Source organism: Lathyrus oleraceus, chromosome 3 (assembly GCF_024323335.1).
Source record: "Lathyrus oleraceus cultivar Zhongwan6 chromosome 3, CAAS_Psat_ZW6_1.0, whole genome shotgun sequence".
Lineage (NCBI taxonomy): Eukaryota > Viridiplantae > Streptophyta > Magnoliopsida > Fabales > Fabaceae > Lathyrus > Lathyrus oleraceus.
In genome coordinates, this window is record NC_066581.1 from 209,012,995 (window position 1) to 209,031,945 (window position 18,951).

Genomic DNA, 18,951 nt, shown 5'->3' on the forward strand with positions numbered 1-18,951 from the left:
TTCTTATCGAGTCGAGTCGAGCTGACGACGGATCCGACTCGACTCGACTCATTTCCAGCCCTAGTTAAAAGGTTAAAATCTATACATTATTTTTTTAAATGATACTATTGAGATATATGATTTAAAAATATTATATATATATATATATATATATATATATATATATATATATATATATATATATATATATATATATATATATAATCGAGTCGACTCATGAACCTAACGAGTCGAACTATACATAGCTCAAGTTCAGCTCATTTATTTTACGAACTTAGTTTTGAGCTCAAGTTCGACTCATTTGGTTCATGAACTAAGTCCAACGAATTAATTATCGAATCGAGTCTCGAACTATTTTCGAGTTGTTTTGGTTCATTTCCAGCCCTAATAACTGAATCTTCAACATCTTGGAAATGTTTTGGTTAATTTTTGCTCCAAATAAATTTGATTAATTTCAACTAACGTTTACAATGACAATGAATCTATTTAAACTACATTGTTAATAACATTAAATTCTCCCGTATACTATAATTCTCAAACAATATTGGCATCAACAACCTTCCTTTTGTGTTAACAAATTCATTCATCAATTTGAATTTTTTTTGTCTTTCAATCTTTAAATCTATTCATCAACAATTTCACCATTTAACCACTTAAGAAATTATAACATTTATCTTTGTTGGAGTTGGTTGAAAATATACATATTGAATAAATCTCACATCGCTTAGTTTTGTGAATGAAAATAGTCCAAGATTATATACAGAATACAAGTTATTTGAAGTTTCACATCGTTTTATTTTGTGAAGGAAGAGAGAGTCCAAGAATATATATATATATATATATATATATATATATATATATATATATATATATATATATATATATATATATATATATATATATATATATATATATATATATATAAAATTCAAGTTCTTCTTTCTAAGATACATAAGTCAAAAACACTTTAAACTTATATTTGACTTTATTTATTCTCTTATACTCTTTTATTAGAGTATTGTGAGATATAGTTAAATATTTGATTTAGAGGGTGTGAGTGTATTGGTGGTCTGAGTTAGTTGAGAGTAGATTATTTGTGAAGGAAGAAGGGGTCCAAGGCTATATATAGGACTCCAGTTCTTCATTCCAAGATGCACTAGTCAGGATCGGCCCAATCATATTGGATGCCCCGTTCTAATTTAAAAAATGGACCCAATTTTTTTTAAAAGTACAATTATAATAATTTTAAAAAAATATATCAAAATTACAATTACGTATTAATTAAAAATAAATTTAATTATAATTATTTTGAGTTTTGATCAATCTTGATTTTTGTATGTATTGAATTTTTATCATGACATTTCTTTCAATTATTGAGTTTTTTTAATAATATTTTATTAATTTTTATTAATATTTATGAAAAAAATATTGAAATTTTCAAAAGTTGGGGCCCCTAATATTTGGGACCCTGTGCTGCAGCACATGCTGCACTTGCACAGGGCCGGCCCTGACACTAGTCAAAAGTATTTTAGCTTGTATTTGACTTTCTTTATTTTCTTAGACTCTTGTATTAGAGTGTTGCCTAATGTAGTTAAATATATTTTTTTTTGGAGGTGTGGATGTACTGCGATCTGGGTTAGTTAAAGGTATATTGTGTGTTATAACAATTTTCAATAGTGTTATTCTTTGGTTGTCTATTCACAACGGTTGTGATGTTTCTCCGGTTTTATAGTTTCTCTATTATGTTCTTGTGTTATGATTGTGTTTCTCTTTTTTCTCTATGTTTTGTTTGTTTTTTTTCAACAATTTTATTTGATTTTTATCATTTCTAACACCCTAATTTTTTTCCAAATTACACCTTCCTCATGTGTCTTCTTAGGACATATTCAACATAATCAAAACATTAATTGTTTGATTTCAAACCATTGTTGAAATCTTTGACATTTATCGGAATTAAAAATGAAAGAGAATATGAGTAATAACATATCTTAAAACAAATTATGGAAGATCACAATTTTGAAAGAAGAAAAAAATAGGGAACCTATAAATTCTGCAATATAAACAAGCGAAGTAGTTTAGAAGGAAGGGGATGAATATGTTTCATTACTACTACAAATAATATATTCTGTGACAAAACTTTCACTTCGCAACAAATAACTGAGGTATAATTTTTAGGCGTGTCATGTTTAATTTTTTTTAAATACAACATATTCCATCGATTTTATTAAACATCGAGGGAATAGATACTCAAATAAAACTTTGTCATCACATTTTGTGTACGTAACTCACTTTATTCATGCACTTATCTTAGAGATGTTAGTGTGTTCTTATGAAGGTAATCTGATTATGTTGATAAAAATGGATTTACATGATAAAAGTCCATTTGTACCATGAATAATATAAGGAAATGTTGATGTTGTTGGTTTTTTTCAAGTTAAATGTTCTTAGGAAATGTTGATGTTGTGTTAAATAAAATGTATGATATGTAGCATGAGTAGTACATTCATATGCATTAGGTGCCTTATAAGAGATTTGTTGATTAGTATTATGGTTGAGTAGTATAATTCTTGTTTAAATAAAGATGGACAATTCGACCAGCACCTTTAATACAACCTCTGCTAAGATTTAAAGTAAAAGAAATTCTAGAGATGTCACGATGATGACCAAATTGTTAGCTAACTATCTGATTGATTTTTGTCCAAAAACTGGTGTTTAGATATAAAAAAAGAACTCTCTATTTATAAGACAAAACATGGCTCAAATATGAAAACAATCTATTTCTAATCATTGCTAAGTATTAAGGGACTTCTCCAATCTATTTAAGACGTTGCAAAGTGATGCAAAGTGATACAATCGACTGTCCAATAGGCATAATCGATTATCCCTTTGTAAAACATACTTCTTGTTGATAAGACAATTCTGAATCAATTGACTAGGCTTTTAAAACATTTTTTTCGTGAGTTTCACAAAAGAAGAGGTGTTTGTCAAAGGGTTTGAAGTGTGTCATAACAGTTCCCCATCAACTTGTTAAACTCGCCATGTCAACTTGTTGAAATTCATAACATAAACAATTATATATGAATATGAAAACACATTTACTACAATCACAAACTTTCATATTTAAATAATTACTACATACTTTAGTCCTCACTAAACACTATTTTGCATGATTGAATACATTTTCTAAATTGTAGACCACATCATTCATTTGGTGATGGGTTCATTCATTGATGTTCTACAGCACCCCAACCAACTCAGCTCCTGTAAACTTAGATTCAGAAGACTCGCCAAGGTTGACTTCATTATATTTAACAAGTATGGATCTCAGCAAGGAACAATCACCACAGGCACAAACTCCACTTTTGCTCTCTCCATATTAATAGAATTATGGCTGAAACGTTTGGCTTTCATGTTGCTAACTCCAAAGGATTAGGAGAGTTGATTAACCTTCGGCATCTAACTGTCACTACAAAACAATCTATTTGACCATATGACGAATTTGCTAGCTTGAACCATCTTCAATCCTTGAGTTTTCATGATTGTGACAATCTGAAGCTTTTGTTCAGACAAGAACTCCCTTCCATTGAAGAACTGCATTTTGAATCATGTGAGAGCCTTGGAGTACTTACCTCTCAATAATTTTCCTAAATTGTAGACTCTGTATATTAATGATTGTCATATGTTAAACTTGACAATGAGCAACGAAAGCCCAATACAAAAGTTGAGAATGAAATATTTGATTCTTATGAGTTTTCCAGGGCTTCTGGCATTATCCAAGTAGACCGTAGGTACAACGGACACATTAGAGACCTTGCTAATTTCTGATTTTCCAGATCTTAAGATGTTTCCTGAGTATTTGACAACAATGTATAATCTTAAGAGGATATATCTATATTCATAATTGTCCTCAATTGCTGTGTCTTCCAAGTGAAATGCATCGCCTCACAGCCCTTGAAGATTTGCGCATAGTTGATTGTCCTGAATTATGCCATAAATGTTTGCCCATGATTTCTCATATCAAGAGCATTTTCATTGAAGAACCAAGAGGAGAGGAAGAGGAATGAAGTCATCCACTTTGAAGGTACACATTATTTTGTCGTACCAAATAAGTTCCTAAACTACTTTCCTTTGAAAAAATAAGATTGGAGCCGAAACTGCATGAATTATCATAAAATAAGTTCCTAAAATAATGATGTAATTTCATGTTAAAAAGTATGTATCGAAGAATGAGTAAACTAGAAGATTTAGTTTTTGAAAGTAATGTTACCTTTGTTTACTGGCAAAGTAGATGATGATGCTGGAGTAGAAAAGGGATAAGCAGCTTGAGAAGACAAAAGAGTTGTGGTTTCAGCAACAACATTCACCAAAATAGAGCAGATCAGTGGTTGATAACATTTGAAGATGAATGTCAAATCAGTGGTTGATAACATTTGAGGCATGAATGTCAAATCAGTGGTTGATAACATTTGAGGCATGAATGTCAAATCAGTGAGAATGGAAAGTCGTCGTTTTTATTAGTGTTTGATCTATCTGATATAATGATGTATCCAAAATTTCAAAATGATTATTCTCTTTCATGTTACATTCTCAGTTTTCAAAAACATATCTATGAAAACTCGACATTTGATGTGGCTTAACTGACCATGGCTTTATTCAATCCAATCAATTCTTCCACTTAAGAATGATACTTTAAAACTAAAAATAATGCTATACTTAATTTCATAAAAAGAAAAAAATTCTAGTTTTTAACCTACAGAATCATATTCCTTTTCAGAATCCTGATTGAGAGACTGCATTGCAAACACAACAGTTTCTGAAGCATTCTTGATCGTAAATGGATTGTGCAGCCTTTTTATCATTACAATCCTTAGCTTCCTTTTCATGTCAGCCAAGAGTGGAAATGAAAAGTTGGCACCAAAAGTTCAGGGTAGAACAGGCAGTTCAACCTTGTCAAAGGAAAAGAAACTGACCCTTCCTTCAGTGACCAGGCAAATTTTCAATGGAATGCCGCCACATTGTCTCTCAAGAACTTCAATTTCTTTTTTAGATGGAAGATGGCCCCTAACAGAATATATATGTTATAATTACTTATAAAAATCACTTAAACAAATCTAAAGTAATCATAATGACATGATCAGAGATGTAATAATTACCTAGACAAGTACAGCAGAAAATTTGGATTACCGGGAGAAGACTTTCTAAACCTGTTGTTTGGAAGATAAACATCAAAATCCGGCTTCAAATCATTAATCTTCAAGTCACCAAATAACTCATCAATGGAAATCTCGATTTTGGAAACCATGTCTACTAATTGTTTGCATTCTTCTGTTCCTTCAAGATCTACACATTTAACGGAATTCCCTATACTCTTCAAACTCCAAGCAACATTGTGCCGCGCAATTATGTACCCAAGAGATTTGAGGTGCCTGTAAGCTTCAAAAAGCTCCCAACAACATCCACTCTTCCCACCAGCAACCTTTTCATACATTTCTACTAGAGATATACTCATATCACCATTATCTAATAAATCTAAGGCTTCTAGTTCCATAAGGTACCTGTTCCGAATTAAAATTTCCATAAGCACAAATTTTCAAAACACTTTATCCTTGCGAAAATGTATCATCACGTATTCCTTTATCGAGATACTTCCTCATCTAACACATGATGAAATCTAACTGAAAATAGATGGAATATGATATAACCTACAATGTTTCCTCAATTGACGTGTAAATCTTGCCGTTACGAACTATTCCAGTTGTTACCCACATTTTGCCATTCTTCTCAAACACTTCTGCCATTCCTATTTCTTCATTCCATTTGGCTTTTGATTTTGTGTTCCTGGAAGATGAAATGTTAAAATTCATTTTTATGAAAACAAAATCATAATAAACAAGAAACAATTTAAACTTAAAATTAACGCTTCGAATATTTCTGATTTAGACACAGCAATTGTGAAATTAGAATCATATTAACAATATTAAAAGAGAGTAATTAAGAATATTTGACCTGAATTGCAAGTTGGGCAATGAAGCTGGTGAAAAGTGAAACTCTTGTTCATCACTTGCATTTTGCGAATAGACATCCTCATCATCACTATCTTGAATTGAAGAACATTCCCACACTTTTTCTTCCATGGTTCAAAATCAAAAGCTGTAATTTAAAAATCTTCTTGTGATTCAGATACTGATAAATACCTATTCCTCTTCCTCTTGCTGCTTGAATGCAAATCCTTCAGAATTGCAAAACAACAAAATCAGAAAACAAATAAGGGTGTGTTGCTGAGAGATGTGAGTTTGAGAGATTTTGGTGTTGAAGAGAGCGAGAGAGTATTCAGAACTAAAAATTAGATACACAGAGGGAAGTGACGAAGCCGTCTTCAGAACACTCCTAAACACGAGGGCTTAAAAACTGATTTTGTTTCTCTCCATAAATTGGGACTTGTTTTTTTAACACGAGGGCTATTAAATTTACTAATAAATACATAGTCTTTATGTTGAATATATATATATATATATATTATATATATATATATATATAATATATATATATATATATATATATATATATATATATATTAGTTTTTTATTTTAAAATAGAAAAAATATGAATACAAAATTAACTAGTTTTTATAATTTACGTAGGCTCAAGAGATCTAATAATGACATGTGGTATGACATGATACATACAAAAAAGACATCAAAATTACCATAACAATAACTTCAAGATTCACATTTTAGAAATTGATACCACAAATATAATCCCAACACCAAACTCATACTTAGGTTATGACATAGAATTTGAAGGATCACATCAAGGAAACTTGACTAGGAATATGACTGCATAATGTCTAAGTATGCTTTTGAATCAAATAGACAACCAAGGTCTGATTTCTAACACACAGGTTCCTTAAATTGGAATATTAGAAAACAACACACAGAAGGTAACAACCACAAACAACAAACATAGGAGCAAACAACAAATAAATAAATAAAATGAATAAACTATATACTAATATATAATGAAAACTATTCAGTTTCCTAATCAATACTCCTTTGATCCTATCTGATCCTATTTATATGAGAAAGTTTATTTTTTAGATTCAATTAATAATCAATCTATCTATTCTAATACTAATAGACAAAATGCATTGATTATTCAACTAATCTAAAAAGTGAATTCTCACTTATAAATAGGACCAGAGGGAGTACTTTACAAACATGCACCACCTTAGATGTGTTTTCAACTTGTAGAGGTATTCCCAAGCCTCCAAGCAAACCAAGATCCACATTCTTGATCACTCCAAACTCCAAGTTGCTTAGGTCAATTTTAAAAACATAGTTTACAAAAAATAGTAGCTTCACTTCAGTCTTATTTTCATAAATTCAGATTTAAAGAGGGAAACAAATGTTCGTTATCAAAATTGAGGAAAATGGAATATAGAAGAGTAAAAGAATTATTCAATACTTGAAATTAAATTTGATATGTAAATTTCAGTAAAAGGGAGTTCAAGTTGGATTAAGGAAAGAAATATAAATCATGGTTTTAAAGAAAATTAGGAAAAATGAAACTTGATGAAGATGCAATTTAATAGTGATAGTTAAATTGAACAGTCTGATTGAAACTCAATGTGCTAATTAAAAACATATACACTTCCAGAGATTTTAACAACCAATTTTTCAAACAATTAGGGTTTATACCAAAAGAGGGAATTCAGATTTGATGTAGCACCATAAAATTGATAACATGATAAATCACTAATACAATTATCCGGTAGCTAAACTATACATCAATTTCATAGATGAAATAAAAAAACATTAGGATCTAAGTGTAAAGAGTACAGGGTTCCGTGTTCAAACATACAAGATAGCTAGAAGAGGGATGAAAGAGAACTAACCAAGGAGAGAAGTGATAGAGAAATAAACGGCGAGCTGGCCGCGACGGTGTTGGGTTTTCTACGGCTGCGTATTTGACGGCGCCATTACTAGGGGGAGAGAATGATATGGTTTTAGGGTCGGAGGGATTTTTATTAGGGGAGGGGAGTTAAGGGAAAGAGAATAGAGACTTTAATTATTTTTTTCAAAATATGAAAGTGGAGGGAAGGTAATGCATTTTATTTATAAAAGAATGTTAACACCTCTCTTTTAACACTTACTTTTTGATCGGATAAAATACATCTTGATCCTACGTGGAATCTGTTTTGATGGTTAGAGATTCTTATAAGTTTAATTAAGTAAAAGAGTAACCTTTTGTTTGGATTGATGGAATCGGATGGAGCGGAGTGAAATGAGACGGAGTGGAATGATATTCTATTGTTTGGATCATTTAAAAAGTTTGATGGAGCATAGCAGAATAGAGCGGTATGGATTTCATTTCATTCCATCACTTACCATCATATTTCTTCCCCTCCAATTTGGGCGGAATAAACAAATTGCCTTATTTTGTTCTATAATTTCCAAACAATGGAATGAGACATTCGTTCCGCTTCATTCCACTCCGTCCCACAGTATCGATACTTGGATATTATTATATTCTTCATTGACATAAAACCTCCATGGTTACAAATACTACGGATTTTGTCAACTAGTCATTAGTGTAAAGTGTGGCAAAAAAATAACATGTCAATGTGATCCAACAATCAAACTGTTATTTTCTTTGTTAGTCATTAACAATTTCTCTCAAATGCCTCAAAGCCAAAGAAATTGCACGGTTTTACAAACCATAATGCCTCAGCTCCAATATGGCATCAACCACTGGCACAATGGTCCTGAAAACATCAGGCTTAAAATCATACCTCAGCTCAAATATGGCATCAATCACCAATATAATGGTTCTGAAGATACCGGGCTCAAAATTATAATCATGCCTCGTTTTTAACATAGGCACGATGGTCCAATGACACTGAGTCTCAATTTTAACATTTGATATAAAAATAAATAATGATAAATAATAATAACAATATTCATTGCCGTATCAATTGCTCAAAATATAAAGCACTTGACAATTCAACACTTAAGGTGTCCAAAATAAAATACAACGTGATAAAAAAAATGTATCTCACTAACCAATTACATCAAAAGAACTCATAATGCTCATGTTCTCAACATGGTTTTTGACACAATGGGCCTAAGTCCCTTAGTTAGGGGATCAACTAGTATGAAATCGGTACCAATGTACTCGACAACAATGTCATTTTTCTTTACAAGATCTTTAACTGTCAAATACTTCAATTCCAAATGCTTAGAACCACTGGAAGTTTTGTTACTCTTAGAGTAGAACACAGTTGCATTGTTATCACAACAAAACTTTAGTGGCTTATTAATGGAGTCTATAATACAAAGTCCAGTCGCTAAATTTCTCAACCAAATAGCATAAGTGGCATATGCATAACAAGCAATAAACTATGCATGCATAGTAGAAAAGGCGACAAAAGTTTGTTTTTTACTCTTCCAGGATATCGCACATCCAGCCAAAAATGTAACCAAAAGTATATTTCCTATCATCAACACACCCAACAAGATCAGAGTCAGTATGCTCAGCTATTTCCAAGTTGTTAACTCTCCTAAAAACAAGCATATACTCTTTAGTTTTCTGCAAATATCTCATCACTTTCTTAGTAAGAATCCAATGATCATTCCCAAGATTAGACTGGTATCATCCCAAGACTCCAACTATGAAAACAATGCCAGACCTAGTGCATACTTGAGCATACATCAAGTTGCCCAACACATTATCAAAGGGTTTTCCCTTTATTTCTGTCAGCTCAATCTTATTTTTAGGACATTGGTCTTTACTGAATTTGTCACCTTTAGTAAATGGAATATCCCCTTGCTTAAATTTCTACATACTGAGCCTCTCTAGGACTTTATCAATATAAGCCCTCCGGGATAAGCCAAGTACACCCAATGATTTACCTTTGTGTATTTCAATTTCCATCACAAAAGATGTTTCACCAAGATCTTTCATATCAAAGAACTTGGTTAGCATAAGTATGTTTTCATGAAGTAGAACAAGATCACTATTGGCAAGTAAAATATCAATAACATATTACACAAGAAAGATGAATTTTCTCCCACTGACCTTTAGATAAATGCATTGGTCGACTTAATTTTCTTAAAAACCCAAGGAAGTCACCACCTCATCAAATTTCAAGTATCATTGTCTAGACGCCTATTTCAAACCATAAATAGATTTTCTCAACTTACAAACCAAATGCTCATTACCACCTGTCATAAAACCCTCATGTTGTTACATGTACACCTCCTCATTAATAGCACCATTCAGAAAAGCAGTCTTAACGTCCATCTGATGCAACTTCATGTCAAAATGTGATACAAGAGCCATAATTATTCTAAAAGAGTCTTTAGTGGAAACAGGATAAAAAGTTTCATTAAAATCAATCCCCTCCTTTTGTGTGAATCCCTTAGCCATAAACCTTGCCTTAAACCTCTCAATTTTACCTTTTGAGTCCTTCTTTGTTTTGAATATCCACTTGCATTCAATTGCCTTACAGTTTCCTAATAACTCCATCATTTCCCAAACATCATTATTAACAATGGATTTTATTTCATCATGCATTGCATCTGTTCACATGCTAGATTGAGAACAAGTAATAGCTTCCAGATAACTTTTTGGATCAATGACAATACCAATATCATAAGCATCCTGACTAAGATAAACTATAAAATCATCAATGATAGTATGTCGTTTTTGTCTTACTAACCTTCTAACATGAATTTGCTCGATTGGCTCAGCAGGTCATGCAACCTCAGCCACAACAGGAGGATAAACTACATTCTCAACAAGTGGTTCAACTATATTTTCAACTGGATATTCAGCCACACTCTCGGTTGGAGCAAAATCTCCATGAGCAGTGGATGATCTAGCATTATCAAAATTAGGCAATGACATAGTAATAATGTTAATTATAACATAATTAATATTATTAAATGCAAGGACAGGCTCAACAACATTAAGCTCAAGAAATTTTGCATGCATGAACTCCATAATTTTATCACCTCTATCACGACAGAAGAACATGTATCCTTTAGCTCGATCTGGATATCCAATGAAAAACAATGACTAGTTTTGGGGTCAAGTTTGTCTCAAAGGGATTATATATTTCAACCTCAGGGGGGAAACCTAGACAAGTGGATAATTCAAACTGGTTTTTCTATATGTTCAAAGCTCAAAAGGTGTTTTTGGAACTAATTTGCTAGGAATTATGTTTGGTATATAGAAGGATGTTTTCAAAGCGTCACCCCACAAAAATTATGGTAAATTATACATACTCACCATGCTTCTCATTAAATCCTCAAAGGTGCAGTTTCGCCTTTCGGCTACACCATTTTGTTCAGGAGTATTAGGTATGGTGTATTATGGAACAATACCACAATCTTGCAAGTATTTTGCAAAAGGCCTCATGTGTTTCCCAGTAGAATCATATCTATCATAATACTCTACACCATAGTCATAACACACCACCTTTATCACATTTCCTATTTGAATTTCAACCTCAGTTTTAAAGATTTTAAAATTTTCAAGTGATTATTATTTTTCCTTAATCAAGTAGAGATGGTCATATCGGGAAAAATCATCAATGAAAGTGATAAAAGATTTATTACCATATATAGTAGGAGGAAGGGCCCCACTAATGTTTGTATTAATTATTTCTAAAAGGTATGAACTTCTAGTTGAACCCTTCTTATTTTGGTCTTAGTAAATTTTCCTCTAATGCAATATACACAAGTCCCCAAATAATTGAAATCTAAGAAAGGTAAAATATCATCTCTAATTAACCTTTCAATTCTTTCTTTAGAGATATGTCTTAAACGTTTGTGCCACAACAAAGAGGATTTTTCTCTAATTTTAGACATTTTAGCAATGGAGCTATCAATAATCAAGGACGAAGAAATATTATCACAATCTAAAGATGATTTATATAAACCATCCAATAAGATGCCATTACCAACAATTTGAGAATTCAACATCAAATTTATTTTTACATCATAAAAGGTAAATTGAAATCCAAACTTATCCAAACAAGATACTGAAATCAAATTATTTATAGAAGTTCTTGCATATGAATCAAATTTCTCTTGTAAAAAAATCATGAACCAATCATGAATTTAAACAATATAGCATTCCCAATCAATTTTGTCTTTAATAGTGTCAATCTCAATATTTATATAAAAACAAGAAAAGAGGAAAAAAAAAAACAACAACAACATAATGTCTCAAAATAAAAGAAACATAATCTCAATCATGACACAATTCTATAAAAAAAATCAAACAAAATATATAAAATAACGGTATCTCAACTGAAAAGGATTGGAACAAATTTTGTAGCATGATGTATCGTAACAATTTTAATTCAATTGGTTTTATATAGAAACCATTATATGTATTGTATCTTTAAAATATTGATTCAATTGGTTTTATACAGTGTGTCGCAATTGGAAAAGTCATAACGTGAAAACAAGGAACATGTACTGTTATTTAATTTCAATTGCAACAATTCAATTTCAGACAAGAAACAATTCTTTCAATCTTAATCGATTTCATAGAAAAAAATTGGAATGGCAATCAATTATTGCAGAAACAGGATCGCAACTCATAATCATGATAAATCATAATCATATTTTAACAACTTGAGTCATAACTCATATAATTAAGTTCTGATACCAAATGTAAGCGGAAAAATTCACGGATAAATTATATGAAATTATAATATCAACACTTATTTCTTGTAGACATGATTTGAGAATAAGAATTTCCGTTATTGTCACCTTGATTCAGAATCCTGAAAAGATGAGTGATTAGATCTTCCTCTATATCTCACACTCCCGTTCACAATTCTCAATGGGGAAAGTTGTGGAACTGTCAGTTCTGTTTACGAGTTCATGATTACAGAGGAGACCTGACCATATAATATATGGGGATTTCTTAATGCATCATATATGTTTCTTAGACACCACGTGAAAATTCTAAAATGTCTTTCAGTTTTCGGTGATGCATCTCCGGACGCACCCAATGCATACTCATCGTAGGCCATTATGAGTGACGCCTTATAGGTTGAGTTTTTTTATTCCGAAGATGCATCTCCAGGATATTTCTGTAGTTACATTTCCAGAATGTTTGCATGCCAGTAATAGAGACAGGCATCAACAACATGTAATTTGACAAAATAAGATTAACATTCATAACATAAAATAAGCACTACATAATTGATTTTAACATAAAATGCAACATTACACTTCAATATCCAGGTGGGCGCTTCAACATCTTCAGAATATCTTCGACCGATCTTGGAATCGTCGCTTTCAACTTGATCGGAAATTTTATTTCAAAACGGAAAAATATATTCTACATAGCCCTTACATATGCATCCGTCTTGAGCTCAAAGTTGTTGAACTCAATCTTCCCTTAGTTGTCAATCGACGGTGAACGATGAATGGTACCCGAACTTCACAATTCTTCTATTGTCTCTGTAAGGTAATAGATTATGGATTTAATCTTTAATATCTTTAAGAGATGTATACTCGGTGAGCTTAAAGTTTTGCCTGAGAGTTGCGTTGGAGAATGAGACATTTGCGACATACCAATTGATTTTTATTTGTGATATTTAAGATATTTTCAGTTTGTTTGAAATGAGAAACAAGGGAACCTTAATTTATATAAGTTGTAGACAATTATGGATCATTAAAAACCTGACATGCTGATTCCGGAGATATATCTCCGGTTCCACACCCTATTATCTTGTTCCGGAGATGCATCTCCGGAACCTCTCCTGAATAGGTTTGAAAACAAAACCTTTTTTTTTACAAATGAACAAATGTTGTTATGGAAAAGATAAAAAATGTATTAAGACACGATATGACAAATTGAATAAAATACACTTCATTAATATTGAGACACAATTACATACAATTTGTCCGGCTAAACACAAGATTAAAAAGAATCAAAACATTTGTCACCAGCTAAATCTATGGGCGGTACCCCATTTGACTTTTGTGAATTTGATTCTCTTTCAACATTTCTCAATTTTTGGAACTATTACATCATTTCCATAAAACGATTCAACCAACTCTCGATTGTTGTTGTTGAATGAGTCCATCATTCCGGTGATGTATTTTCCACTTCTTTTGCACGTGATTGTCACAAAAGCACATCTTCTATACGAACCATTATCGAACCTTCTGATAACCACATCAAATCCCTGTTTTGAGGCCTCCGTACGATCCATTGAAATATTTGATCACGAGATTTAAACTCTTGCTCATTTTTAAATTGGTTGCATACACCTACCGCCTTCACAACAACACCTTGAACATTCAAAGATAAAATTTGTTGGGGGGAAATATCGGGGTGCACCATATCTAATGAAAACAATTACCACAAAGCATTAATTTAGCGCTACTGATGAAAATAGAGCTGAAAAATAAACACAGACTGATACCGAAAATGCATTTCTGGAATAGTTCATACACGTTCCAGAGATACATTTTCTAAAAACCGCTCGTTTTTTCAAACAAAACCAAAATTAATGTGAGCAATGCAACTTGAAATAAATAATCTTTCCTAGTGATGAATCACTCAGAATGACCTATGCTGAATGTGCATTAAATGCGTTTGGAGATGCATCTCCAGAAACTGTGAGACATTTTAGAATTTCTACATAGTACCTAAGAAACATATAAGGTGCATTAAGAAATCCAATAATATATAACCTTAGTCCGTATCCATTATGGGTCAATGATTAAAGCCCACACTTTTGCTCACACCAATTAGAAATACCACTTAACCAATAAATGATCTTATTTTGCATCTCATCAAAATTATATATATATATATAATATATATATATATTATATATATATATATTAATATATATATATATATATAATATATATATATATATATATATATATATATAATAATTTTAGCCATTTGATTTTTTAAAGAGTTTTATACTTTTAAATATTGACATTCTATTAATTATAACAATACATCATCAATATTTAATACATTTTAACATATTTTTGTCTTCTTCTTTCATTATCATCTTTAAGCCAACATAATAGTTTTTTAAAGATTAAAATATAATTTTAGTTAGATACAAAATCTTAAATTAAATTATTTTTTTTTAATATTCGATTTACTAGATCAACTAATCCAATTCAAAAATCAATTCTAATATTAAATGATTTCAACCTCTATTCAATTAGATCAATTATGGGTAAGAAATCTTGATTTAAAAAATCAAAAGATCGACTAAAACTTTTTTTAATAACTTAAACAATCAAATAAACAGCCAGTACAATTTGCATTTTGTGCAAAAACCAACTTCTCTAGAGAGCGACTACGACTCAGAGAAGAGCATGGCGAGGCTGAGAGAGTTGAGAAAGGGTTTCAAAGCTATTCAAGATTTGGAACTTCTCAACCTCTTCAAATCAGAAATTAATTTTGAACTTTCTTCTAATCACTTTCAGGTTCTCTACCTCAACTCTTAACCCCTTTCTGCAATCAATTCATCATACGATTCTCAATTATTTTTATCACTTGAAACTAAGAAAAGATTATTATTTTAATGGATGCAGAATGCTCAAATTGGTTCTTTAGGTGAATTCGTAGTGGACTATGATTCACCTCATTCCAAAGATGTGATTTTGAGAAGAAAATGTGATTCGGGTGAGGAAGTTGCTCTTTCAGCTCTATTGGGTCCTCCTAACTATGAAAAAGATCTTATTTTTGTAAGAGATGTTTTCATGAAAGTATGTGTTAAGAAGCCAGCTTTGTCCTCTATCTTGCAATTTGACTGTAGAGCTTATCAAGAAACTGATAAAACCTCTCAATTTGAAATCAACAATGCTTATTATCTTAGATCGCCCGCGTCTCTTGGCTCTTCCATTTACAGAGGCCCCTTGTTCAGGTAAACTACTCGAGGCAGTTTTATTCGTGTGCGTTAACCTGTTAATATTATAGTGTCTGACATGGAGAATATATCATATTAGATGTTTGAAGTTCAAATGCATCATACTCATTGAAATGAATTATGTTTGCAGTGCCGCTCTTCGTGCATAGTTCAACAAGCTATTAACATTGTACGATTAACTTATAGACATTTGACAAAAGGATAGGTTGATGTCTTTTCTTTTTCGCGATTACACCAATGTGTAGGACTAATGTGAAACTGGACATGAAAATGATAGTTTACACCATCATATTTGGGTGTGAATGATCCAGTGAGAAAGTAATCCCGTGGCCATACATGATTTCCACTGTCGAAAGGGGAATTTATGATACTTTACTTTTGTAAAGGCTGCATTATTGAGTACTTAATAATTACAATCTGCAAGTGTTGTTCATAATTCGTCTACATTTGTAAAGATAATGAATGGCTTTTGGGAAGGCTTAAAATATATGTTCCAACATTTGGCGTTGCTGTTTAGGAGGTAGTTGATCTGCTGCATTAAGTTGACAATGTTTTTGATTCATTTTCTTTAGTGACCAAAGAAAGACTCAGTGTTGTTGGAATATATGAAAAATACACTGATTGTGTCTTAGAGTGATTTAGAGCAGTGTTATCAATCCCAGTTTCCAGAGCTTAGCGGCAGACCCCAAAAAAACTATAACGAGATAGAAGATAGCGCCGGATGGCTTCTATTCTGACTTTTTTTTTAAGTTTATATAATTCATACTACATAAATAAAAACTCAACAACGTGCCTCTGACCAGTGAGACAGTGAAAAATGACAGCAGGAATGAGACATAGTGAGAGAGGAGAAGACCAAATGCTATTCTGATGTCTAAGTTGCGAAATTCCTAAAATACCTACTCACACAAAATTTGTAAACCATTAAATTTTAAGGGCCTTTGAAATCCTTCTGAGGCGTAGTGGCCGCGACATCCACGCTTTTGGCTGCTACACTAAGTGTGTTCTGTACCAGCCAACGGCAACTGTGCTCTACTACATTGCTATAGCCCAATTTGGAGTAGCATAGACTATCTCTTAGGATTGGTTTCCATATTTTCTTTAATATCATGTTTTGTTTCTCTATGTAATTAGGATTAGGATTATATATTAGTATAAAAAAGGTTAATTCTTTGTCTTTTGAAATAACAACCAGTATATTACTCACATAAATATTCATGTAATTTTATTATTCTAATTATTCATTTTCCTCCATAAAAACCTAAAGATGACAGTTGTATAACCCTACAACTTTTCCTCCATATCCATTCGAATATTATAACCTCTTCCCTCATCGACATGTTAGATTTTTCTTGTTCATTTATGCTGCAAGTGTTACTTTCATATAATCATCTTAATTATCTCTATGGCTTGATCTCCTAGGCTCCCTGCTAACTTATTTTGTATAAACTTTGATTCATAACCCAAACCACGCTGCCTGACAATTCATCTTGGCATATGATAACCTTTATGTACCTTGAATGTTCAAATGCCAATTTATAACAGCTTTTAGACAGCATGCCGCAAGCAACATTCCTATAGGCACTGGTTCAAGAAATGCATTTTTTGCGGATTACTTGTCTTGACTCTAGTTTTTGCCAGTAAATTTGAAGCAACTAAGCAATACATTCAAATGCTGTTGTTTCCTTTTCAAGTTGGGTTTAAAAAAGATTATGACATTTCAGCATTTTAAACTCTTTTTGACTGTTAAGGGTCATCGGATTTTCTGAACCGATTAAGCTAGTTATATAAAACTAAGCCTGTAAGAACTTAAGCACTTGTTTTTCATATTCTTTAGTGAGTTGAACACGATAGAACAGCAGATGTGCCTTTTCTTGTTAACAATACCATCACTTCAGACTTTAGTCAAACCATTCATAATCTTATTCATGGTCATTTCTATATCATGTGCAGTGAATTGGATATTAAGTTGCAAAAAGCATTCAAGGAATACCTAATAGACAAGGGCATTGGAGGAAACTTGACCAATTTCCTTCTCCACTATCTACACACAAGAGAGCAAAAGCAATACATGAACTGGTTGAAAACAGGCGAAGCATTCCTGTCTAAAAACGAGTCATTGAATCAACATTCATAGTCACGTTCTGCATAGTTATGCAGAGTTGCATTATAGTTAGTATAAGCAATGTCCCAAGCGTAGGAATGTGGATTTAGGTGTTCCATTTTATCAATTTTTGTATTCAATAATGTAAGAGCTAGAATCATGCCGAGGTTGTCAAACTTATAATATCACAGTCAATTTTCAAATGTGAAGTTAAAATTTTGAAGATTGGAATGAGAATATTTGATTGATAAACTACTATTGTATAACTTGATTATTGATTTCATGTTGGTCATTTATTTAACAAGCGTTGCTATTGATTCTCTTAAATATATTTTTGTTAGTCAAATTAATCAATTCCTTGTTGGTGGTCTATGGCACAGTTGGATATTGAAAGTCTATAAAATCTTATCTTGTTTTAAGATTTCTTTATTTTCTTCCTTCTTATCATTCATCATCTTCATTACCATCTTGATACATATTTACGTGAAATCCAGAAAAAATTAAAATAAATTTAGAATTTTTCTACTCATGCTCCATCCAACAATTAAACCCAAAAACTGTTAAAGGGAGAGCAATCTAAATTTATTTTATTTTAGTATTTTATATTATTTAATATAAATGTATTTTATTAAATTATAGGGACACGAATCAAAATATAATAACCAACAACACACAAAATCAAAATATAGTAACCTTAACTTGTGCCTTCCTTAAGGCACAAGTTAACAAGACCCTTTATATAATCAACTTTTACATAAAAACCAACCACACACAAAATCAACAACCATTGTCATAATTCCAAGAATATTTATATATTTGATTCTTACATAAAAATCATTGTTGCTACTGCATTATCAACCTTTGTTAAATAATTGCAAGAATATTTACAAAACAATCTATCACTAACTACTTATAC

General features: G+C 31.6%; 2 protein-coding genes across 3 annotated transcripts; one reads left to right on the forward strand and one right to left on the reverse strand.

The window, feature by feature from the left end:
- Window positions 1-4,487: 4,487 nt before the first annotated feature.
- On the reverse strand, window positions 4,488-8,087 carry LOC127126359 (uncharacterized). 2 transcript variants are annotated; one of them, XM_051055273.1, is made up of 5 exons: window positions 7,895-8,087; window positions 6,007-6,229; window positions 5,707-5,838; window positions 5,154-5,555; window positions 4,488-5,061 (listed from the first exon to the last, which is right to left on the reverse strand). In XM_051055273.1, exons 2-5 carry the CDS (start codon window positions 6,132-6,134, stop codon window positions 4,923-4,925), a joined length of 801 nt encoding a protein of 266 aa, XP_050911230.1. In that variant the 5' UTR covers window positions 6,135-6,229; window positions 7,895-8,087; the 3' UTR covers window positions 4,488-4,922. The 2 variants fall into 2 exon arrangements, with proteins under 2 accessions (XP_050911230.1, XP_050911231.1); XM_051055274.1 differs by lacking the exon at window positions 7,895-8,087 and adding an exon at window positions 7,227-7,495.
- A 7,215-nt stretch (window positions 8,088-15,302) lies between these two features.
- Window positions 15,303-18,287, forward strand: LOC127126360 (uncharacterized). The gene is made up of 3 exons (XM_051055275.1): window positions 15,303-15,488; window positions 15,597-15,928; window positions 17,885-18,287. Exons 1-3 carry the CDS (start codon window positions 15,378-15,380, stop codon window positions 18,066-18,068), a joined length of 627 nt encoding a protein of 208 aa, XP_050911232.1. The 5' UTR covers window positions 15,303-15,377; the 3' UTR covers window positions 18,069-18,287.
- Window positions 18,288-18,951: the final 664 nt, after the last annotated feature.